General features: G+C 46.6%; 7 protein-coding genes across 7 annotated transcripts; 4 read left to right on the top strand and 3 right to left on the bottom strand.

Annotated features, from left to right (window-relative positions):
* Positions 1-40: 40 nt before the first annotated feature.
* On the top strand, positions 41-3637 carry F4812DRAFT_19010 (fungal-specific transcription factor domain-containing protein). The gene is made up of 8 exons (XM_047930122.1): positions 41-736; positions 855-878; positions 970-1091; positions 1172-1656; positions 1720-2021; positions 2114-2623; positions 2769-2938; positions 3012-3637. Exons 1-8 carry the CDS (start codon positions 680-682, stop codon positions 3457-3459), a joined length of 2118 nt encoding a protein of 705 aa, XP_047794921.1. The 5' UTR covers positions 41-679; the 3' UTR covers positions 3460-3637.
* F4812DRAFT_18969 (NADH-ubiquinone oxidoreductase complex I, 21 kDa subunit-domain-containing protein) lies at positions 3638-4795 on the bottom strand. The gene is made up of 5 exons (XM_047930115.1): positions 4747-4795; positions 4588-4693; positions 4503-4519; positions 4202-4407; positions 3638-4099 (listed from the first exon to the last, which is right to left on the bottom strand). Exons 2-5 carry the CDS (start codon positions 4645-4647, stop codon positions 3816-3818), a joined length of 567 nt encoding a protein of 188 aa, XP_047794922.1. The 5' UTR covers positions 4648-4693; positions 4747-4795; the 3' UTR covers positions 3638-3815.
* Positions 4796-4830: 35 nt separating this feature from the next.
* On the top strand, positions 4831-6457 carry F4812DRAFT_409649 (Swi3-domain-containing protein). The gene is made up of 4 exons (XM_047932453.1): positions 4831-4884; positions 4952-5286; positions 5348-5423; positions 5493-6457. The coding sequence occupies exons 2-4, from the start codon at positions 5054-5056 to the stop codon at positions 6273-6275; spliced, it is 1092 nt and encodes a 363-aa protein (XP_047794923.1). The 5' UTR covers positions 4831-4884; positions 4952-5053; the 3' UTR covers positions 6276-6457.
* F4812DRAFT_409651 (antiviral helicase) lies at positions 6440-10865 on the top strand. Its single transcript, XM_047932454.1, has 2 exons — positions 6440-9893; positions 9954-10865. Exons 1-2 carry the CDS (start codon positions 6756-6758, stop codon positions 10632-10634), a joined length of 3819 nt encoding a protein of 1272 aa, XP_047794924.1. The 5' UTR covers positions 6440-6755; the 3' UTR covers positions 10635-10865.
* A 380-nt stretch (positions 10866-11245) lies between these two features.
* Positions 11246-13160, bottom strand: F4812DRAFT_409653 (Snf7 family protein). Its single transcript, XM_047932455.1, has 3 exons — positions 12687-13160; positions 12275-12568; positions 11246-12154 (listed from the first exon to the last, which is right to left on the bottom strand). Exons 1-3 carry the CDS (start codon positions 12735-12737, stop codon positions 11873-11875), a joined length of 627 nt encoding a protein of 208 aa, XP_047794925.1. The 5' UTR covers positions 12738-13160; the 3' UTR covers positions 11246-11872.
* A 5075-nt stretch (positions 13161-18235) lies between these two features.
* On the top strand, positions 18236-19920 carry F4812DRAFT_454426 (uncharacterized protein; the record flags this gene model as incomplete). Its single annotated transcript, XM_047936643.1, has 4 exons — positions 18236-18546; positions 18612-19130; positions 19184-19568; positions 19636-19920. The coding sequence occupies 4 exons, from the start codon at positions 18236-18238 to the stop codon at positions 19918-19920; spliced, it is 1500 nt and encodes a 499-aa protein (XP_047794926.1).
* A 971-nt stretch (positions 19921-20891) lies between these two features.
* On the bottom strand, positions 20892-21239 carry F4812DRAFT_454427 (RlpA-like double-psi beta-barrel-protein domain-containing protein-containing protein; the record flags this gene model as incomplete). The annotated part of the gene is made up of 1 exon (XM_047936644.1): positions 20892-21239. The coding sequence occupies one exon, from the start codon at positions 21237-21239 to the stop codon at positions 20892-20894; it is 348 nt and encodes a 115-aa protein (XP_047794927.1).
* Between the last annotated feature and the right edge of the window lie 1117 nt (positions 21240-22356).

A 22356-nucleotide genomic window follows, 5' to 3' on the forward strand; every position in this document is an offset into this window, starting at 1 on the left:
AGTTTGCTGACATAAGTGTAGTCCCCACACCCCACTTAAGCTATAGCTACCTGGTACCAGGTAGCCTATCAGATTTCAGGATAACTCCATACTTCCCATGCACTTCGTAACTAAAGACAACACGAAGACAGCAATTAATGGTAACTACTATAAAAATCAACAATATTTCTAATCGTTTTGGAAAAGGTACCTAATTAAATGCCTAATGCTCTAGAGTAATACCCCCTTACGTGGCTTGTGCATTTTACGTTTCTTTTCTTTCCATCACTACCGTACTTGGACTATATTCTATGATAACTATGAGCTACATACATGTATTGCTGGTCAATAAGAAACTAATTATCAACAATTTCCACAGGAACCCATGTTGAAATGTAGTGTCTGATCCGGTTGGTATCCCTGTACAAGGCATAGGTAACCCTCCTTAGAAATTCGAGCTGATACCTCTGTTTAGGCTGCCAGCCCAAGTCTTTTACACCAACTTTCCGAGATCCGCGGATCCCGATGTTTAAGCAGACCGCCTTGGGCAAGAGGAAAATGCCAACTTAAATCCGGGACCAAGACGTATCTTTAATAGCTACCTACCTGTTATCCAGCCTATCGTTCTACGGTCCCCGCATGTGACTGTATCAACCTGCGACTAACCAAAGAAATCAATTTATTATAATTTATAAACGCCATGGATCCCGAGGTGTCCGAAGCCGGTGGTCCAGGATCTCCAGGGCCCCGGCGAGCAGTAAGTGAGAATCCGGAACCCGTCGGCCCCGTAATACTTATTCGGGCTTGGCCTGCTGTGGTGTTATCGGTTATTTGTTTTCCATTAAGATCTGGGCTAAGTAACATTCGCATTATAGTGTGACCAATGCAGACTTAGGAAGGTGAGGAGCCTACCCTATAGCTGTCCGCCTCCCCTACCAATATCTCTAGCCAAACCATCTAGTTCATTAACATGTAAATTTATGTTGGTAGATACGCTGCGACAAGGAGTCTCCGTGTTCCAACTGTCGGAGTGCCAAGCGATCATGTAGTTCTACTGGTGCTGGCCAAAAGCCCAAGGAACCACGACAACGAGTGTTAATTTCTAGCCAATAGTAAGCCACCTATTAATCTCCGTACCATAGCCTTCAATAAGTAAGGGTATAGTTACTAAACGGTACTCGGGTTTCTTTAGTGAACGGAAGATCGATTTGATCGAGGAACGGCTGAGTGGTATTGAGACGCTTCTGCGGAATTTAAGCCCTATCTCAGCATCCACATCCTCTGCTACGGAGAATTACACACGACGGCCGTTCGAGAAACTAACTACTCCGTCGTCTCTTAATAGCCGAGATGACATATCCAGCACGGTGTTCGACCCCGAGGACGCGGGGGACTTTGAGGGTAACTCGTCGCTAGCCGCACATACGGCTTTCGCGAGCGAGTTTCTTGAGCATGCCGTACAGGGAACTCCGCTGGAACAGAAAGGCAGCAACTCCAAGATTGATGCAGCCTTGTCCTCCCTAAAGCAGATTGTCCAGATGCAGGAAAACCGGCGAACAGTCTCGTCCTTCCACGAGTTTCGCTTGCCCGGCCAAAAACAGCATTCCAAGGCCCCTTTACGGGATTTACCTTTGCCCCCAATGGAGGTCGTGGCACAAACCCTTCGGGACATGAAACGTACGTATCCAACACACAAAATCAGGCATTATATTGCAAGAGCTCGCTTACCCTTTAGTATAGATGGTCCATTGCCAATGATGCTTGCTGTCCTCTACTGCTTTATAGATGTGGAGCATTTCACTGACCAATGTCGGCGTGTCTATTTCAACACAGAAGACATCACGGACGCTACGTTTATCCTTGTAAACTGCGGTCTTGCGTATGTGTTCTTTGAGGTAAAGCTGAGTGCAAAGACAGATGAAGAAAAGGAAGAAGCCGACCGGTATTTCAATATGTGTCAGAAGAACATAGACACTGTATTATCTCACCTAAATCTCCTTATGCCGGCAACGCTAGAAAACATCGAGGCATTACTGATGGCGGTGAGTCTAATGCTACTTCTTTAGATACTCGAACGATATTACCAATGCAATTTGGCGATTGAACTATTAGGCTAACGCGACAGAAATAAAAGTCGAGTTTCTCGATAGATATTTCGCGTCCATCTTTAGCATGGCTTCTAGCCGAGCGGGCTGCGCATATGTGCCGGACACTGGGCCTTCACCAAGTCCATAGCATGAAAGATGATAGCCCGCAGAAGAAGGCAGACAAGTCGCTCCTATTTTGGTGCACCTACATGCTGGATAAAGGACTGTCGCTACGACTAGGTCGAGCGTCCATTTTACAGGATTACGATATCTCGCTGCCGCATATTGTTCCCGAGAGCAAAACAGCAACATATCCGGGAAACGAGGTCATGACGCTGTGGATCAAACATGCGCAGATACAAGGTCGCATATATGAGCGTTTATATAGTCCCGGTGCCTTGCGACAATCCGAGACGTACCGTGTCGAGCAAGTCAACATTCTAGCTTCGGAGCAAAAGCACCTGATGGCAGAGAGTTTGGGGCTCTACTCTGTATTTAGCGCATCTGATGACGCAGAGGGCCGTATGTTCTCTATAATGTTGAAATCAGACGAAGTGGTATGTAACTTAAAGTCTTTTACATTCCTAGTTGATCTTACGAGTCGGTACTTCCCAACGCAACCAAATAAGGGATGCTACCTTCAATCGATATTATTTCTATCCGTTAAAACGCTTTTGTAAGATCACTGCTAATATATTATAGTCGTATCTTTCGTCATTAGCCCTTACGTACCGTGCCCTGCCACCAACGGGGACCCGATCGCGCACTTTTTCGGACGAGTGTATCGACTCGGCTCGAGCAGCCATGGCATGTCATCAAGAGGCCATGGAGATGATGGATGACCAGTCCTTAAAGATAGTATACATTCACTGGTGAGAACTTCCTACTACCTTCCAATACCTAGGTGCGATCCCCGACCACTAACTCCCCACCTCATGTGACTAGGACAATTCTTTATGCGCCGTTCATCCCGTTCATCGTAATATTCTGTTTGGTGATTGAAACATCCAGCGCGGAAGATTTACAGCGCTTAGCAGACTTTGTGCAATCATTAGAAGCAGCATACGACTTATCACAGTCAATCAGCAAGCTGCATCAGTTGTGCCAGGTATTATATAATATCGCTCAGTTATACATCGAGGCGAAGGCGCAACAACCCGTCGACCAGGATATGGTTCCTCTAGGCAACGAGTTCAACATGTACTTGAGCCAGTTGGGGTTCATGCCGATGGATGGCGGTGCGGCCAATTTCGATTTGGCTGATACCAACGATCAGGCCAGATCGATGGCACAAACGGCGCAGTTAGGTGATTGGTTCTCTGGGGGCAATCATATGTTGGGGTTACTAGAGGAGGACCTTTCTGGGATAAATTCTTCAAGTTGGCCGTCGTGACGTACAATATGCGTAAGAAGATTAAGGCTTAGATGGATAAGATGGATGGATGTAATGGTTAGATACTTGCACAAATATGAAGGAGCGTACCTAGATGCCCTATATAATACTACAGGACCACGTCTGATTATATATTCCGCTCCTCTTTATAACCGGCGAAGGTTATATACACAACTATATAGCACATAACGCAGCATGTACACAACGAGTGGATGAAAAGAAAAAAAAACTTGTACTTTGCATTTCCTGCTGTATTTTGGCCTTTCTGAAGTCTGGATACTTACAAGCCGACCAATATCGGTATATTTACACGTGACAAGTGCTCTTTTTTCATCAGGCATCATGATCGTGGGTGTTCACGAACTGCTCTTACCAAGGCGCTCAGCCTCCAGCTCCCGTTCGGCTTGTTGGTAGTACTTCGCTGTGTCAACACCGTGCTGGTTGTGGTTGACGAAGTTGAACCAGGGAACCACCGCGGTGAGGAGAGCAGAGTATCGCGACTGGCGGGCCGCAACACCTTGCATGTGCGGCGTCAGTCTGCTCTCGCCGTAGAGCGGCTCGCCGGCCTTAACCTTGTCCACCATCTCCCGCATATCCATCTCCACTTCGCGGGCGTTCTCCGACATACCGTAGAATCGCACTAAAACGCAGCGGCGCATCACGTTAATATGAGGGGTATATTCTTCTCTTCCACATAGAAAATAATTTAGAGGGTGTGAGGAGGGGGGGGTTCGGAACGTACGACTCGATCGCTGGTAGAAATATAAGAATCCGCCCATAGCTCCAATTACACTGGCCAATCGCATGGCTCTCGTGAAGCCACCCCGGCCGACGTGCGAAGGTGCGAATTTCTCCATCGTCCAAAGCAAACCCGGACCTGCCGCGGCGGCTACGGCGCCATGTACGTAGTCTGAAGTGCGAGCATAGCCCACCACCCTCCTGAAATGTCTATGATACGACCGGATATTCGTCAGTTACCTCATACTAATTTACATCGCGGGCTGTTTGTCGTCGCATAGAGCTTCGAGGCTTGATATACGTACGGGTCATTGTCGATGAGCTAAATTGCAATTGGGATTAGCGAAACTATTGACGTAGAGTAGAAACCAATTGGCAACGGAGACGTACGGGGTAGTCGGACTTGACAATTTTGCTGGGGATATACGTCTGCTGCGGAGGGTTCGCCATGCTCGCGGAGTGGGAATTGGACTCCCCAAAAGCTTCGGTATATAATGTTTTTCTTTATTAGTGACGATTGTCAGCTGCAATCATTGGGGAGGAGCTTATAGATGGATGAGGTAAGCGGGACTTCTTCGGAAAGCAGCAGATATAAATTGTAATAGGTGATAGTAGTAGGTACCAATATATATCTCATGATTGATTATTTAAGCGGGGTAAATCCACTTAGGTCCATATTCGTAGGAGGTACGTACCTCTCTCTAGCTCCAAAGCTGCCTCCATCAAAAGAATTCAATTTAACTTTACCAAAAAGGCCCCACGTCAAATCGCGTCTTCTAGTTATGCGACGCGTCTTACCGGCTTGCTTCTATCACTTACAAAATCGCAACTTCACCTACCAGTCCATACTATAAAAATGGCGTCAAAAGGTGCACAGAAGTCATCTTCGACACTGAAAAGACCATTAAATACGGATATAGACAATTACGACGTCGATGACGACCCTTTTGCAGAATCCGGGAACGAAGCTCCTGGCAATGATACCGCGCGGTCTAAGAAACGCAAAGATGCTACCGGTCTGGGAATTGACGAAGAAGTAGCCATTCAGAAGAAAGTCAGAGCACCAATTGTTAAATTAGATGAAAGCAGGTATGCATCACTGGCAAATACTTGGTATTATTTAGAGAGAATGGGAGCTCATCAACTATAGACTCTTATCCGAGAAAGGCATTCCGAGATTACGAAGAAAAGCCCGAGATTTGAAGTTCAAAGGCAAGGGACATGAAGTACGAATACCCTATATATTAGGTATATGTTCACAAGATATCCATAACTGGTATCTAACAATACTTTAGTTCTCCGACGCCGCTAGGCTTCTCTCATTCTATCAGTTATGGTTCGACGACTTATTTCCCAAAGCCAAGTTTTTGGATGCCGCAGCCATGGCAGAAAAAGCAGGCCACAAGAAATATATGCGCATGAAGCGTATGGAGTGGATCGAGGAAGGGAAACCTAAGCCAGCTGGGCTCGACGACAATGACCTTTTTGGCGAATTGCACGATCAACCCGAAGAGCGCGCACCCGCAGTATTTCCTGCTAGGATTGCTCCCATATTTGAGGACCGGGGAGGTGAAAAGGCGCAGACACCTATGCGGGACGATGTACCCGATGACGATGACGATATATACGGCGCCACGCCACGAGCACCGAGAATAACACAGCCTACTAGTAAACCGGTATCTGGAAACGGTGACGTGCCCGACGAAGACGACTTAGACGCTCTGATGGCTGAAGAAGAAGCACAACACACGAAACCTACCTCTATATTCGGCAATGGTGCTAGTAAACCAAGCCAACCAAGAGACGAGCCAGATGAGGATGACTTAGATGCACTTATGGCCGAGGCCGAAGCTTACCAAGAACCTCCAAAGCAAACCTCTAATCCGGAAACCAAATCGGCACAGCCCAGCTTGGATAATGATGAAGACGATTTAGACGCGTTAATGGCAGAAGCGGAAGCTCAGGGACAGGAGAAGAAACCTGTAGGGGTAACGGTGAAAGAGACAAAGAAGATAGATGACAAAGTAGCAGATGCAGATGAAGAGGAAGCCATGGCAGAGATGGATGGATTATGGTAAGGATACTAGTAAAATCCGCCCGGTTGGGTATGAGTTATCGTATAATGATGCATGCAAGGGGCGTTTAGGCTGCGTTTTATACCTTGGGCACGTTAACGAGTGTAAATAATTTGACGGTATAAATTCATAAGATGGATTATCCTGTAGTTATTTATAATTTATACACGACTTCTTGATTTGGAGTAAAACTGGTCTCTGTAGGTATTGGGGTGGTATTCCTTATCGATAAAACCCGTCGGGCACAGACAGGCAGGTCGACAGTAGACAGCAAGCCAAAATGATTGGTTTGACTTGATTTGATAAGGCATGTAAGCTGCTCTAAGCTTGCTCCAAGCTGCTACATCCCACCAACCCACTAACAACAGTGCACTAACTTCACACATCGCAAACGTCATTTTAAATGGTACAAGTCTAAGCTTTCCCTCACGATTGTTTGGAGTTGTTTGCTTCTTTAACTCCAAACCATCTTCTCAAAGAAGTATGGCGTCTCCAGATCTGGTGGAAGCTATTCAAAAGCTTCGCATCAGCGACGATACCAACATAGACGATATCCTCTTCCAACAAGGCCCCCGCAAGAGATTCAAACAAGATCCAACCGTGTTGAAAGCAGAGCTCGAACAGAAATTTCTAACTCCCTCCAACAAATTCTCTACAGAGTGGCTCAACAGACTCCAGCAAAGATGGGACAGTCCGACAGATCTTACCGAGTTGTTCCGTATTGCGCCTACTCAGACTCGAACCGTCACACGTTTCCAACGTCAAGGTCTCGAAGGTCGAGTGACCGGGTATCAGAATGTGACCGTACCGGCAAACAGCGCCACGGCCAAAAACTCGACTTCTCTTATGCGTAAACCTGGAAGTCGTGCTGAATTTGTGCGTGGAGCTGCTGGCTTCTTCCCATTCGCACCCGGTGGACTGGAAGGTGTTGAAGCAACCGCTGCTCTTGAAGATCAGCTGTCACGTCCCGGCGCTACCGGTACTCAGAATAAGCTGGAACGTGTTATCAAATTGGGTACCGAGGGTGGTCTTCTCCAAGTAGCCCCGGGTATGGAGAGGGGAATTGATTTCAGCAAAAAGAAATCCAAGGTCGACGAGAAAGAAGCAAAGGCAATCGAAGCTGAGCTTAATCAAGAGCCTGACCAAGGACCCGAAACTGAAGATACCAACGGGCATGCAGACACCAACGGTATCGAAGAGGAGGCCGATGAGGAAGATTCCGAGGACATTGACACACTACTTCCTGTCGAGTTCCCAGCTTTGGAACCGCATGGTAACCTTGCATCAGCGAAGGCAAGGAAAGCTGGCCGAGAATGGGCGCATATGGTGGATATCAACCGTGATATTACCAATTTCAGAGAGCTTGTTCCCGACATGGCCAGAGAGTGGCCATTCGAACTTGACACGTTCCAGAAGGAAGCCATCTATCATCTCGAAGGTGGTGATTCCGTGTTTGTTGCAGCGCATACGTCGGCCGGCAAGACAGTGGTAGCTGAATATGCCATTGCATTAGCTGCAAAACATATGACCAAAGCCATTTACACCTCGCCTATAAAAGCTCTGAGCAACCAGAAATTCCGCGATTTCCGACAGACTTTTGACGAAGTTGGCATCTTAACAGGAGATGTTCAGATCAATCCTGAAGCGAGCTGTTTGATTATGACTACAGAGATTCTCAGAAGTATGTTGTACAGAGGTGCCGATTTAATTCGAGATGTCGAGTTTGTCATTTTTGACGAGGTTCACTACGTGAATGATTTCGAGCGTGGTGTAGTCTGGGAGGAAGTCATCATTATGCTTCCAGAGCATGTTTCGCTAATTCTATTATCTGCAACTGTCCCAAATACGTACGAATTTGCCTCCTGGGTTGGTAGGACCAAGAAGAAGGATATATACGTCATTTCGACACCAAAGCGGCCTGTGCCCTTAGAACACTATCTGTGGGCTGGCAAGAATATCCACAAGATTGTTGATCATGAAAAGAAATTCCTCGAGAAGGGATGGAAAGAAGCGGACCAGGCGTTACGCGGAAAAGATAAAGTTCTCCCGGCTCCAGCTGCTCGCGGTGGAGGTAATCAACGAGGCAACCAAAGGGGAGGGCCTCAACGCGGCGGCCAACAACGTGGTGGCCAGCGTGGCGGAGGACAGCAAAGAGGCAGAGGAGGCCCCCAGAGAGCTAGTCATGCGCCTGGCCATATGGGTCGAGCTGGGCGGCCAGGAGGCTTTTCATCTGCCAACCAGGACAAGAATCTCTGGGTTCACCTTGTGCAATTCTTAAAGAAGTCAAATCTGCTCCCCGCATGTATATTTGTCTTCTCCAAGAAGAGGTGCGAGGAAAATGCAGATGCATTAAGCAACCAGGACTTCACAACTGCTCAGGAGAAAAGCCACATCCACATGATCATTCAGAAGTCGATAGCACGTTTACGACCAGAAGATCGAGTTTTACCTCAGATTATTCGCCTGCGAGAGCTCTTAAGTCGAGGTATTGCTGTGCATCATGGCGGTCTCTTACCGATTGTCAAGGAAATTGTCGAGATCCTATTTGCCCAGACCTTGGTCAAGGTACTCTTTGCGACAGAGACTTTTGCCATGGGTCTGAATCTTCCAACCAGGACTGTAGTGTTTTCCGGTTATCGAAAGCACGATGGTCATTCTTTTCGAAATCTCCTTCCGGGCGAATACACCCAAATGGCTGGCAGAGCTGGTCGTCGTGGACTTGATCCTGTTGGGTCTGTCATTATCGTCCCTCCTGGCAGCATGGACGAAGCGCCACCCGTAGCTGACCTTCAGAAAATGATACTAGATCCGCCTAGCAAGCTGAGATCCCAGTTCAGGTTGACCTACAATATGATTCTAAACCTGCTAAGAGTAGAGGCGTTGAAGATCGAAGAAATGATTAAGCGCAGCTTCTCCGAGCACGCCACTCAACAGCTACTTCCAGAACATGAGAAAGCTGTTAAGCTATCAGAAGCTGATTTAGCTAAAGTCAAACGAGAGGCGTGTAAAATTTGCGACCCGTCTTTAGATGAATGTCACCAGGCATCGATGAACTACAAGCAACTAACGCAGGAGCTGTATAAGGGTCTTGCGTCCATTCCTATTGGAAAGAAATTTTTTGCATCCTCAAGGCTTGTTGTTTGGAATAGAGATGGTGTACGAACTCCAGGAATCCTCCTGTCAAACGGCGTTAGCACGAAGAACTCAGCGGGTCAACCTACCGTCCATGTCTTCGAGATCAAGACTAACCGTGAGAACCGCGACTCGACCGATTTACTACCTTTCGTTGATACGTTCCGACAGTTATATACGCCCTTCCCACGAAACAAGAAATCCATCGTCGGAAAAGCCGTTCATGTGCCACTTAGCGATATTGAGTGCCTAACGGGAAAGCTAACCACCGGGATTGTACCCGACTACTTCGAGCGAGGAGATTTGCGTCGGAAGGCGGAAGAACGTATGTTAAATATTTGCAAGACCTGGGAGACCGATATGTGGAACGAGATCAGCTTTGCGAAGATCAAAAGCCTACAGTTGCAGGAAATCATCGAGAAGCGCCGAAAGGAAGAAGTAACTATCAAAAATTCCGCTACAACTTATTGTCAGAACTTTTTGAAGCACGTAAGTTAAAAATTCCCTTTTTTTATCCCTTGCGCTGTTTTGAACTAACAGAAGCGTCAGTACGCCATGTGCCATGATCAATGGCTTATCAAGGAGCACATTTCATCCCTCCGCTCGTCTCTCGCAGATCAAAACCTGCAATTACTTCCAGACTACGAACAGCGTATCCAGGTCTTGGAAGATCTCTCTTTCATTGATTCCGATACCCGGATTCTACTCAAGGGCAAGGTTGCCTGTGAGATCCACTCGGCTGATGAACTTGTTCTTACCGAACTCATCCTTGACAATGTACTCGCGGACTACGAACCAGCAGAAATAGCCGCTCTTCTCTCCGCTTTCGTATTCCAGGAGAAGACAGAATCAGTACCTAATCTTACAGGAAATCTAGAGCGCGGTATGAAGACAATCATTGAAATCAGCGAGAAGGTCAATACCGTGCAAACGGAACACCAAGTCATACAGAGCGCAGAGGATAGCAACGACTTCGTATCGCGCCCCCGCTTCGGCCTCATGGAAGTCGTGTACGAGTGGGCGCGCGGCATGAGCTTCAAAAACATCACGGACCTGACGGACGTGCTCGAGGGCACTATCGTACGCACCATCACGCGGCTGGACGAGACCTGCCGCGAGGTCAAAAACGCGGCTAGGATCATCGGCGACCCCGAGCTGTATCAGAAGATGCAGACTGCGCAGGAGATGATCAAGAGAGATATCACCGCCGTTGCTAGCTTGTACATGTAGTTATTCCATCGCCTGTCTGGAGGAAGGGGAACGGGGGACCTTGGCATGTAGGCGTCAGACAATCGGCTCAAAGTGTGTATAGGTACTTGATGTTGCTATAGTATTTACAAAAGGTAATGGGGTATGACCGATACGACGGCTATGAATGATCCTTATATGAAATGGAATTATCCGTCTACTCAATGGTTTGTGTGTTTCAAGTGACTGTGGAATAATTGATGTTACTATGCAAGTTGCAGGTTGGAAGTAATTGTGGTTAAGGCCATGGCCTAGAAAGGTTTGTTGGTGCTTTATTCGAAAAATTAATAAACCCTTGAGATTATCGATGTTCATAGCACGTTTATTTATAATGGCATGGACTAATTATATTGAATTGTAACGTTTCCTTGAACGGGTAGGTTTAGTGGCCACTTTGCGTCGTAAACGACATGAACTATCGACGAATACTTACCTGCCTGTCTGCATGAAGGTATAAATGAGAGTAGCACAGCGGTATAGTATGCGTGGTTCTTTTATTCCATGCTAGTCACACCATCAATGGAGATTGTCTCTATCTGGGATGTCTTAGCAAATATATAGGCAATTTCGAATTATGGCAAAACAATAGTTTGAAAGTCGACTTGATTATCGTCATCACTTCGAGTTCTACACTCCCACCATAAGATGTAGTAAAAGCCATGACCCAACTACATATTGCTAATCTGTGTACTGGAGGGTGCCGATAGGTATATTTCAGTATATACTACATGAAATACACACGTTCAGTAATATGCAAGTAAAACAATAGTACCAAGTGGACATCAAAGTCCTACGGCTTCCATGTAATTAAAAATCTCAACTTGATACCTCTCATAAACGAGTTCTATTCTACGCCTTAAGCATTATAACATCAACACTGGTAAAGGAGAAAAGAGGAAAAAAAAGAAGACACAAAAACCGGAACGCCATACGGAACCCCTTATGTCGTAATGCGAAGCAAGCAAAGTCTGCCATCCCCGTGCCCAATCGAAAAAAAAAGATGCTAAAAACCACTTTCTCCCGCTCACAATCCTCCTTCTCTTGTCATCGTACCCCGCGCATATACAAACGTACCTAACGTAGGTATTCATGCCGGTACTCGAGCCAGCGGCTTCTCCCTAGTTTAGGTACTTCCCTGCCGCGCGTTCTCCGTCCCTCGTCTCGGCTCCCTCTACCACCACCACCACCACCATCACTATGGAGCCTTTTCTTTATTTTCCTTACGCTCTTAGAGCACGCAGCCGCTGCTGCAGCGCGTCCTCCTCCTCGGCGGTGGGCTCGGCGGCCTGTGGGGTAGCGGGCTCGGCGCGGCTGGGCTGGGCGGAGTTGAGCTGGGAGTTGAGCTGGACGCCGGCGTCGTCGGCGAGCTTGCCGAGGAGCTCGTGGACGGCGTCCTCGGACACCTGCTGCGAGGTGGTCTGGGAGATGGCGTCCTGGTAGATGCCGTTGTTGACGGCGTACTCCTCGTTCTGCTGCTTGAACTGCTCGAGCGTCATGAGGGTCTATAATCGTTTCGGGGATTAAGCCGTTAGCGTCTGCCATTTTTCTATATATATATGTATTATACAGGTCGGGAATATTGTATATAGTTAAGAAGAAGAAGAAGAGAGGCGAAAACGTACGCGCTCGGGGTTCATGTTCCGCTGGGCGGCGGTCATGGTGCGCGAGGACTGGCCCATCATGTGCGTCATGCGGTTCATGGCGTTGTTGGCCTGGATCTGGGCGACGCTGAGCTCGGCCATGTCGGCCATCTGGTCCATCTGCTGGGCGAGGGCCTGCTTCGAGAGCAGCATCTTGGCCTTCTGGTAGGCTTTAGCCGTGTCGCCCTTCTTCAGCAGGTCCTGTATCTGCTTCTTGAGCAGCGGGTCCTGCTTCGCTGCCTTCTGGGCCTCGCGGCGCGCTTGCTTCGCTTGGAACTATATCGGGAGGATTGATATATTAGTTTCCTCCCCTTTTTTCTTCTTCTCTTATACTAGCGGTGCTAAGTAGGTAGGTAGGTAGGTAGGTAGGTATATAGAACGGAGAGAAACGTACGCGAGCCTGAAACTCGACTTGCATGTCGCGGGCGAGTTGTCGATTGGACATCTTGACCGAGGTTTTGATAATTCAGGACGATGGGAGGGTAGTTGGTTTCTATCGGATCGGAATGTTCGGTCGGCGGATTAATCTAAGTAGATATCGAAGTATTTCAATATCTCAGGAGCTTAGGAAAACGTCGTCGGATCGGATTGTGATGGTTACCTAAGGATAAGAGGTAGATGGAGTTTGCGATTCACGGTCTGGACTCTCAAGTCGGCGCGGTGTTTCCTTGTTGGTGGGGGCAAATGGAAGTCAGCGAATGACGCACTTGGGTGGATTTCGCTGTAGAGATAAGGTACAAGAGCATTGTACACTACAATATCTTAACCTCATTACATGTATGCAAGCTTTTGATTCGAAGTATCTTCTAAGCCACAAGCCTTCAAGCCATGTTTAATTAGCCACAGACCTTATCGATAACATTTTGTCTTAGAAAGGCGTCACTAAATCTGCGGAAGCAAGCAGTTTGCAAAGACAATTTATCTAATCATTACCTTAGGTGTTTGAGTCGCTCCTGATTTTCGATTAATAACTCATTTAGCTGTTGCAAGCAAACTCGAGGCGAGATAAGACTCTGAGATGTGCTACAAAATTACGACCTACAATTAACTCAAGGGGCCCAATTTCTACGAAACAAACTACGCAGAAGAAAGGCAGATGAAGTGAATATTGTAATTGCTGTCTACACTAGTGTATTTCCAGGGATGGTACTATTCTTCTATTCCCTCCCCTTTACAAGATCGTGATCGAGTACGTAATAGTCTTCGTAATTGCTTTCGAAACGATTAATAAAAGTTCCACACATGCCGAGTCCTTTGATTTTCGAATAGCCTGCCTTTTTCAACTGCTACCCCTATTCACTGAGATCATTTTGAATACCTCGACACGATTGGGCCATCGCATAGTTTCAAATAAGAACTAGTTAGTACATTAGTATATCGACCGGTCTATCGTCAGCTTAAAGCATGACGTGAGGCCTAGAAACGATATTGGAACGCACAGAAACGAGATAGGAAAGTGCTCGCATTGCGATCCTTTTTACAAAGTAATTGCTCAGCGTTATCAAATTGTTTGTCGGATTGTCTATCAGTAGTTCCTTATTCGAATGGCAAGCAAAGTTATTTAAGCTATTGACAATACGATATATCGTGGAAGCTATTTGGATACCTATACTACGGAGTAGGTAGTAGATACCTCTTAGATCATCGCTAGCAGATCGTGTTGCATAATCAAGGAGGGCCTCGTGTTCAAATACGGTCTCGTTTGAATTCCCCCTATCGGGAGGCGGGAGGCGGGAGGGAGCAAAAAGGGGTGAGCGGACTGACACCAACCTGATTGGCGTGAGACTAGAACATCTGGGCCATCTGGGCCTACCCACAATTTCCTGAAACAGGCGTCGTGCGAAGATTCGCCGTCTCGTCCGACTCGCCATAGTACTTGACTTCTACCGGCCTTAGTGGTTTGACCTTCGAACGATTCGTGCTTACTATGAGCTATGTGAGCTAATAGTCATGTCTTAGAGGTTATAGCAGAATAAGCCTGTGTCTTGAGTACAGCCAATAAGATCATCATTCGGCGTATTTAGTCAATACTCCCGCTTTTGGAGTAAGTTGATATATTGGAGAAATACACATCACTAATCATTCAGTCATTCTCTCCACGTGAATTGTGCACTTTTTGTAGTGTACCTAAGGTAATTCCCACCTCGAATTACGGATTCAGATGTTGTACATGATGGAGAGATGTCGCGCCTCCGTTCCGATCTCTCGGTTGATTAAATCTGGGTTTGCGGGGATGATTGCGAATTCTTGGGATTCCATATTTGGAGTGGCCCACAATCCACCACTGCGATCGATTGGAGAAACGGGGACAGGGAAATGGCGAAAGAACATCCGAGCGTGCGGAACTTCAGACGCGCAATTCGAAGCGGCAGGTGTCTGGAACTCGAGTCAAAGAGTTACAGGCTCACAGGCAGATAGAAGGTTTATTTACTGTAATTAACGTCAACCATAAGTCAGCGGTCCAACACCATATATAACTTAAAACTAATAATTTTCAAAAATTCATACCTTTACGAATATTACATATTAAAATCCCAAATTTAAGTATGTTATATTTAATTATAATTATAAAGTATAGAAAAATTGAAAAAAAATTATATTATTATTATATAAGTTATAATAAAATAAAAATATTATTTACTTTATATTTAGTTTTTCAATTTAATTAATTTAAAAAAATAAAACAGAATTTATAAAAAATATCTTCATTATATTAATATAAGCAATTATTTAAATTCGAAAACTGAATTTTAATAGGAATTTTTCTTATTAAAGTGCACGGTTACGCACAGACGTATTTTGTATGTATTTTCCGTGGACCGCTGACTTGTGGTTTACGTTAGACACTTTGCAGATTTGACGTTTCATTTTCGGCTGTTCATCTTCTGTTTCCTTTTTGTAATTGTATTGTACAAACTTCTATGCGTACATCGCACAGAAAGCCGCATTACTGAGCTTACTTCCTTGCTTGCTTGCTTGTAACTTCAAATTGAAACTAGCATCGCACGATGCTACTAAAAATTGAATCTAATTACATTTTGATGCGAGTGAGCGGCTGTGAAGGGGGGCTGAGTGTGGTAAGGCGTAAAGACTAACCAATCCTTTATCACAATGCTGAAGCCATTAGATCAGCCCTAACAGACGAATGTAACTATTATAAAATCCCAAAGTGAATAGATTCAAATCAGGTATAAGTTGGAAAACGCGATTGGTCAACTAGCTAATGCTAAAAAGCAAACTCACCTTTGCAAGGACTCTTGGATCTCTATACCTAGATTTAGTATACCTAACTCTATCAAAAGATGCGATCGATCGGGCTGTGCGAGATCAACGGTCTTTTTCGATGTAGTAATTATAGAACTCTCGATGTTAGTTAGACCTAAGCTTACACTATGTATGTATTAAGTACCCTGCGGGTTTGCGGCTTCACTGAAATTACACGGCCGAGACCTTGTATTTCTCGGCGGCGTACTACAGAATAGGCAAGACGATAGACAAAAGGTAAGACGATAAGCGATAAGCTAATTGGCCTCCCTATTTCAGGGTACATGGCAAAATATCTCATTTTCCTCAGTATGTCTTCGTGTACCTAGGAGGTAAGCAGTAACCTTGAAACGAACGATCAAGTCTGTCTTACGTCTATAGACAGAAACATGAACGCGACTGTTAGTAATTCTTTAGATGGTGCAATTTTCTTCAAAGCTAATGGAGCGTATTATCGTACCAACCAACGCTTCTATAACGACCAAATTTGGCTGTACATAGTAGGTCGTATCGAAGGATCGCGGGATTCCAAATAGGTAGAATCTTTCAAGCCCGGTCCGTATACTGACATAACTTTAGTAAATCTAAATCTCGATCGGTATAGACTGGTGATAACCAAGTCTTATTAGCGTGTCGCATGTGCCGCATTTTCCTCTACCAACGTTGAAATTATTAGGAAATGTCTAGGACGCCACATGGTGAGCTGAGTTCGGAAGGCGGCTTCGGTAGTCGTCCCGCCGCGGCTCACCGGTCATACTGGCTCAGCAGCAATACAGGCTAATACCCCAGATATCGATTAATTGTAAATATATTAACTTTTCGATTTATCTTTGGCGGAGGCTTCTTCGATCTTGTCTTAACCATAAAAAGCCGAAAGCATCCGAGGACTCGTTCTAATCGAGGTAGTTACTATGTATCTGGGAATCTGGGCGAAAATCTTGTGGCAAAAGCTAAATTGTAAGTCGTTTTTTGAGTGGTAATTGAATGTTATTCCCGTCAAATCCTTCCATCTATCAAAATGCGATGGCGTATATTCTATCTATACCGTGATAATCCCCAACAATTATTATTTTCTTGTGAGAGTTAGGGTTGTGAGAGACATCAAGCTGCAAGTCAGCGGCGTGCTGATACCCGGTATGGTATGAGTTTTGGACCAACAATGCCGGTCCTCCCCAGACCGCCGAGGCTGGTTGCTAAGAATAACCACCACCCCAAGCCATGGAAGCCTTTCCAAATAGGCTTCGATTAGTGGAGACAGTGTCGAAAGTCAGAGGCTGAGGGGATCAACCTAAGAATTTCACTAAGGGGATTCAAGTACACTACTGCAATGTAGAATGACGAGATAGGATAGGATAGTTGAACAACACAACAGTCTCCATTCTCTGATGCATTTCGGTACTTTTTGTGGTGGATATACGGATTAGTCTACCTATTCTGCTTAGAAAGGGGAGGAGGAGAAGAAGAAGAAGCAGAAGAAGAGGACTCGGTGGTAGAACTGGCGGTGGATTGGTACCTACCTAAGTTAGGTAGGTAACGGAAAAGGCAAACATATTGATTCGAAGTAAATTGATTAATTGATTAGAGAAGAATTACACGAATTCGAAAAGGGATGTAACATTGATACACCCAGGTACGGAGGTAATAAAAATACCACCCGTCATATAAAATCATATAAATCATATACAATACCGCGTCCGGGCCGGGTGACGGACGTATATTATTCAATGGAACTGAATGGAAAAGGAAGTGTTCCATGGTGGAATTACGGACTCAGGGACGAGAGAACCGGCGGTATCTGGCGGTACTGCGGCATGTAACAAGGTCCCGTTAGTCCCGTTAGTTAGGGGATAAGTACTGTAGCACTGATCCACTTGCCTTGTTCAGATCTACCGACCCCTGGCATTCCCTCCCTCTTGCCCCCGAAATCCTAATCCCTGTGCAACACAAGCGGATAAGGTGCACACACGCAGACACACACGCAGACAGCACAACACAGTGGAAACTAGCGCAGGGGGGGGGGGGGGGTGGTACGTAGCCTTCCTTTGGCCCCACCAGTGGCACCCTGTAGCAAGCGTGGCTGACACATCTTTGCACAAATCCGAGAATTAGTAGGGGGGATAGGGGGGGCTATTTCTGCCTCAGGCACTTGACCCACATAACTTGGCTAACGTAACTTACAGGACACGTTGAACATAAAGAGAGGCAGTCGTCTCCTTCGTCCTGCTTCAACAACCCCAAAACCACCATCACCAAAACTACCTAGTAGTAGCCCACCAATCAAAAAAAGAGTTCAACACTAAAGACCAGTGGCCACGCTGTCCTTATTGTTCTCTTTACTATCATTCACCTGACTTGGTTGCCTAGGCTGAGTCATTCACTTATTCGCATATCCTCGTATCCTCATCTCGTATCCTTGTACCCCTTTAGCTGGACAATGCACTAGCAGGCGTGAAACTTGCTGTTTATTTGTATTGAGGAATTGGGACGGCACCTCTCTACTTTCAGCTTATAATTCATCCACTCATCATAATCTTCTGCGACTACAACCCAAATAAACACAAATTCCGAAGCAAGCTAGCTACTAAGGAAAATAGCTACTAAAGAGCTTAGTTTGCATTTGGGTTTACATCCAGAAGAACTTATCAAGTCCTCCTATCAACAAGCCACACTAAATCAAAGATGGCTACCTGGGAAAGTGAACAACAAACGACAACGTCGGCTCCCCAAGTAAAGTTTGAGACTTCTCCCGCCGAGTCTCTCCTCTCAGTACCTGGCGACGCATACCCTTCTCTATTCGCTACGTCTTCTACATTGAATCCTCTAGAGAGCGTTATGACTCCTCAGTCAACTACCGACGAGAAGCTTGCCTACTCGGCATCAGTTCAATCCACCCCTTCCCCGGCTCCGGAAAACCCGGAAAAGAAGCCGGTCAAGAAGCGGAAGTCGTGGGGCCAGGTCCTCCCCGAGCCCAAGACTAACCTACCTCCGAGGTATGACTTGATTTTACACCTAAGCACAAGAGTAACAAACATGACGAACTAACATGCAATAATAGGAAACGGGCCAAGACCGAAGATGAGAAAGAGCAACGACGAGTCGAGCGAGTTCTAAGGAATCGTCGTGCAGCCCAATCTTCTCGTGAGCGTAAGCGTCAAGAGGTGGAAGCCTTAGAACAAAGGAATCGTCAGCTGGAAGAACTTTTGCTCAACCAGCAGAAAACTAATGAAATGTTGATGGATGAATTAAATAAACTTCGACGAGGCTCCGGTGTCAGCCGGAGCTCGTCCCCCTTAGATGGCTTTCAGCCTTCTCCACTCACACTATCTCAGCCGTTATTTGGTTCATCTCAGGATGGCACGGCTCAAGACAAGTCTGGCATGATGAATGATTTTATCCTCATGCCCGAACAGGACGGCACTGTCGACCCTGCTTCTCTATCCCCCGAATTAACCCCTGTCCCTGACACTCTTCCCGAATCGTCGACGACTGAACAAGTCGCGACGGTCCCCGCTCCTGCGGCTACTTCCGACGAGACACAACATCCAGCAGCGGTGTTGTGCGACCTGCAGTGTCCGTCAGTGGAAGTGCCGCAGTCGTGGAAGGCCTCGCGACAACCCTTGCCTCCAGTACTGTCACTCTTCCTGCAGCTTCAGGCGCTGCTGACAGCCTCTTCGGTAATGATTTCAGCCTTTCGGCACCCTTTGACGTTGATACGTGGGGCTCTCAAGGCGAATTTAGTCCTTCATCCGACCCCCTCGATTTTGAGTACAATAATCTGGCTGGTAACTCGACCCCCCAGTTTCCGGACTTCGACTTCGACCAGTTCCTCAGCACCGACGATGTCAGCGGCGCAGCTCCAGGCGCGACCGCGGGAAGCGACTCGGTTACCCAAGAACACCCGGACCCAGCCTTCGGCCTTTTTGACTCTGAGAATCAGATCCCTTCGGAAGCTCTTAACCAGCAGCCCCATCTTGGCGCGTCCGCTCAAGGATGCGACGATGGAGTTATTGCGGTTGGTGTCTAAGAAGGGACGCGATGATCGGGTTGAGGAGCTGGCAGTTGGATCCCCGGGTATCAAGGGCGACCAGAGCCGTGGACCGCAGACGTGGCCAGACGGCACCAGCTTACCGTCGCGAGAGGTATTGATCACACTACTGTGGGCAATTACTGTCGAAGAACGGAAACTATTAGTATCGGAGGAGGCGACTATAGTCTCCTCGCCAGACTCCAGACTCGGATTATCAAGCATCCCTGGACAACAGACACCAAAACACAACTTTGTATTGTCGGTGACTACCACATCAAAACGGAAAGGAGAAATGACGGATCTGGGCAGCGGAAAGCGGATTAGGCTTTCTCCGTAGGAGTTCGGGGTAAAAATGGATTTGGGTATATAATGGCGGGCGTCAACGAGCGGATGCATGACGGCGCGGTTTGACATTAAAGCTGGACTTGTATCAATTTATTATGACTGAAGCGTCTTGATACCTTTTTACCTCTTTATGTCTTACTCTTTTTATCGTGATGTGGCTACGATGTTGGGAAACGTGATTAGTTATTATCAATGTCTGGCCTAGGATACCCAAAATTTTTAATATATATGATGATCAATCTTATTAGTCAATCTTAGTAATGAATGCTATAGTTTGTGGTTAGATCGTACATTTGGCCTACCCCTTTTTGAGAATGATACCTCACAACTATATACTTATTTGAGTATTGTCCTATCTATTTCTTGTATTCTACTGCAGGAGCTTAGGTAGTTACTCTGTTAAGTCACCCATGCTGTCATATGCCGTCCTTTCCTTCAACAGAGAAGACATCCCCTCTCCATATTATCAACACTATAGAAAACACACTGAGCGGGTTATATAGTCAGGATTAAAAGAACTAGGTATCATGAAGCGCAAGCAGGTACATGTGTAAGTTGGGGTCTATTTATTCCCTATAATATTATAATGAATGTCGTCGTTCATAAAAGCGGCACCGAAAAGTTTCGGTGCGGCGTATCCATCATGCTGGTCGTTGTTGATATCTTTCCTGTCTCCTATATTCATTGTACGAATTAATCCGTGCCGCGTAGGTCTATGGTCCAGCCATAGCCGCGGCAATACAAATTCAGAAAAGAAAAGAAAAAAAATTTTCACTTTATTCCTCCGTGAAACAAGAGAGCACCTGCGAAAACCTGTTCGACTCTCTCATATCCTAAGTTCCAGCGACGATGTCGTCTTTTCTTTTTTCCTTTCTGACCGGGAAGCCCAACCAAGTAGGTAGTGAGTGTAGTTGGCTTTTCTTCTTCTCCTTTTTTTTATAATTTTATTTTTTTATAACTTTTTTACGTGGTGAAATCCCACTCGACCTTGACGCGACCGACGGTCAGAGGCGAGAGTTCCTGGAAGACGGTGGGCGACACGTCGATGGAATCGCTGCTGCATCCGGGGCACTTGTCGACGACCGTGGCTACGGCAGTCTTGCCGCCCATGTGGATCTGGATCTTCTTCCCGCAGAGTTGAGGGTCCGCGGCATACTGGCTGGGCGAGAGGGCTACCACGGCGTCCGACTCCGAGTTTGTCTGGCCGCACGAGCCGAGGCCGGGCGTGTAGTAGGTCATGTCCCCGCTGAAGGCGGCGGCGTAGTGCAGGACGCAAGAGAGGACAGCGACGACCTTGGTGAAGGAATGCATGTTGGAAGGATATATGGAGGTAAAATATATCGTGAATGTCAATACGATGAAGTGATACTAAACGATAGATCTTGGCTTTGGAACAAAACCACTTTCTTGACCGTGGAAGAAGGAGCGGAAGAAATACGCCGTTATGGCAATGAAAGGCCGCAAGTCTGCAATGACCTGCTAGTTGTCTAGTTGTCTAGTCGTTTTTCGAAAATGAGTGGTTGGAATAGAGAATGAACGACAACGAGTGTGTTATCAAAGAGGAAGGAGGAGGCAGGAACGGGTTCGATGGGCTTTGGGGCCTTTATATATTCGTTCTTTGCGCCTGTGTCGGCATGCCACCAACACACCATCGCTCTCATGTTAACTAATGACTATAGCCCCGAGAGAAGGGCCCTGATGCGGCGTACCACCCACGCTGGAGGGCCCGAGGCTCAAGCCGTTCCTGGCTCTAATCCACATAGGGTCATGTAGACTTGAATCATGGAACCTGTCTTGTGGTCTTGTTTGTCTCGTTGCCTCCTCGTCTGAAACGCCTCCGGGGCGTACTGTTGTTAGGCGGTCTTCGACCTAGGCGCGGACGCTTGCTGCCGCGTGGATGCTTCCCAAGTAGTTCGAGTAAGGCCGGCCTTATGCAGGGGCTTGACTATCAAATGTGGCGGGCTCGAAAGACTTGTTGTACCCACAAGCTGATACACGTGCCGGTTTACGAGTCAGGAGACCTAGCGTCTCCTCTGCCATCGTCGTCGGAAGCGGACAAGCTATCTGCTCATTCGAATTCGCTATTCCCGCGACGAAGTTGCTAAGAGTTAGAATTTTAGGCATCTTTACCTCCGAGAACTGATTAGCTAAACCTATCATACGAGCACCTATCTATCATACGAGCACGCGAATAGTCTCGGGCGAGGTTCTATTATACGGCTGAGTTGACCGGTGAGTTAAGACGAAGGTAAGTACAAGTGATGTTCAACGAATGTAAACTGACATTGAAACATATGTATTGCGTGTCTTCGTACTTGGGGAGACGTATAGTCTCCATCGTGTAACTTTCGCCTTCGGTACCTCTATTTAAGCACGTGGGTTGCTCTGTTCCGATAGTTACCTACCTGGTAAAAAGAAGCCTAACATC

Source organism: Daldinia caldariorum, assembly GCF_022478825.1.
Source record: "Daldinia caldariorum strain CBS 122874 unplaced genomic scaffold F4812scaffold_1, whole genome shotgun sequence".
NCBI classification, from domain to species: domain Eukaryota; kingdom Fungi; phylum Ascomycota; class Sordariomycetes; order Xylariales; family Hypoxylaceae; genus Daldinia; species Daldinia caldariorum.

Excerpts from the sequence above, each read along its gene's own strand:
- F4812DRAFT_19010 (XM_047930122.1), top strand. The coding sequence starts at position 680 with ATGGATCCCGAGGTGTCCGAAGCCGGTGGTCCAGGATCTCCAGGGCCC. Across the intron at positions 2,624-2,768 it reads TGTTGAAATCAGACGAAGTG|TCGTATCTTTCGTCATTAGC; the intron begins GTATGTAACTTA and ends AATATATTATAG. Across the intron at positions 2,939-3,011 it reads AAGATAGTATACATTCACTG|GACAATTCTTTATGCGCCGT; the intron begins GTGAGAACTTCC and ends TCATGTGACTAG.
- F4812DRAFT_18969 (XM_047930115.1), bottom strand. The coding sequence starts at position 4,647 with ATGGCGAACCCTCCGCAGCAGACGTATATCCCCAGCAAAATTGTCAAG. Across the intron at positions 4,100-4,201 it reads TTTCTACCAGCGATCGAGTC|TGCGATTCTACGGTATGTCG; the intron begins GTACGTTCCGAA and ends GCTGCGTTTTAG.
- F4812DRAFT_409649 (XM_047932453.1), top strand. The coding sequence starts at position 5,054 with ATGGCGTCAAAAGGTGCACAGAAGTCATCTTCGACACTGAAAAGACCA. Across the intron at positions 5,287-5,347 it reads GTTAAATTAGATGAAAGCAG|ACTCTTATCCGAGAAAGGCA; the intron begins GTATGCATCACT and ends CATCAACTATAG. Across the intron at positions 5,424-5,492 it reads TCAAAGGCAAGGGACATGAA|TTCTCCGACGCCGCTAGGCT; the intron begins GTACGAATACCC and ends ACAATACTTTAG.
- F4812DRAFT_409651 (XM_047932454.1), top strand. The coding sequence starts at position 6,756 with ATGGCGTCTCCAGATCTGGTGGAAGCTATTCAAAAGCTTCGCATCAGC. Across the intron at positions 9,894-9,953 it reads GTCAGAACTTTTTGAAGCAC|TACGCCATGTGCCATGATCA; the intron begins GTAAGTTAAAAA and ends CAGAAGCGTCAG.
- F4812DRAFT_409653 (XM_047932455.1), bottom strand. The coding sequence starts at position 12,737 with ATGTCCAATCGACAACTCGCCCGCGACATGCAAGTCGAGTTTCAGGCT. Across the intron at positions 12,569-12,686 it reads AAGTCGAGTTTCAGGCTCGC|TTCCAAGCGAAGCAAGCGCG; the intron begins GTACGTTTCTCT and ends CTCCCGATATAG. Across the intron at positions 12,155-12,274 it reads GGAACATGAACCCCGAGCGC|ACCCTCATGACGCTCGAGCA; the intron begins GTACGTTTTCGC and ends AAACGATTATAG.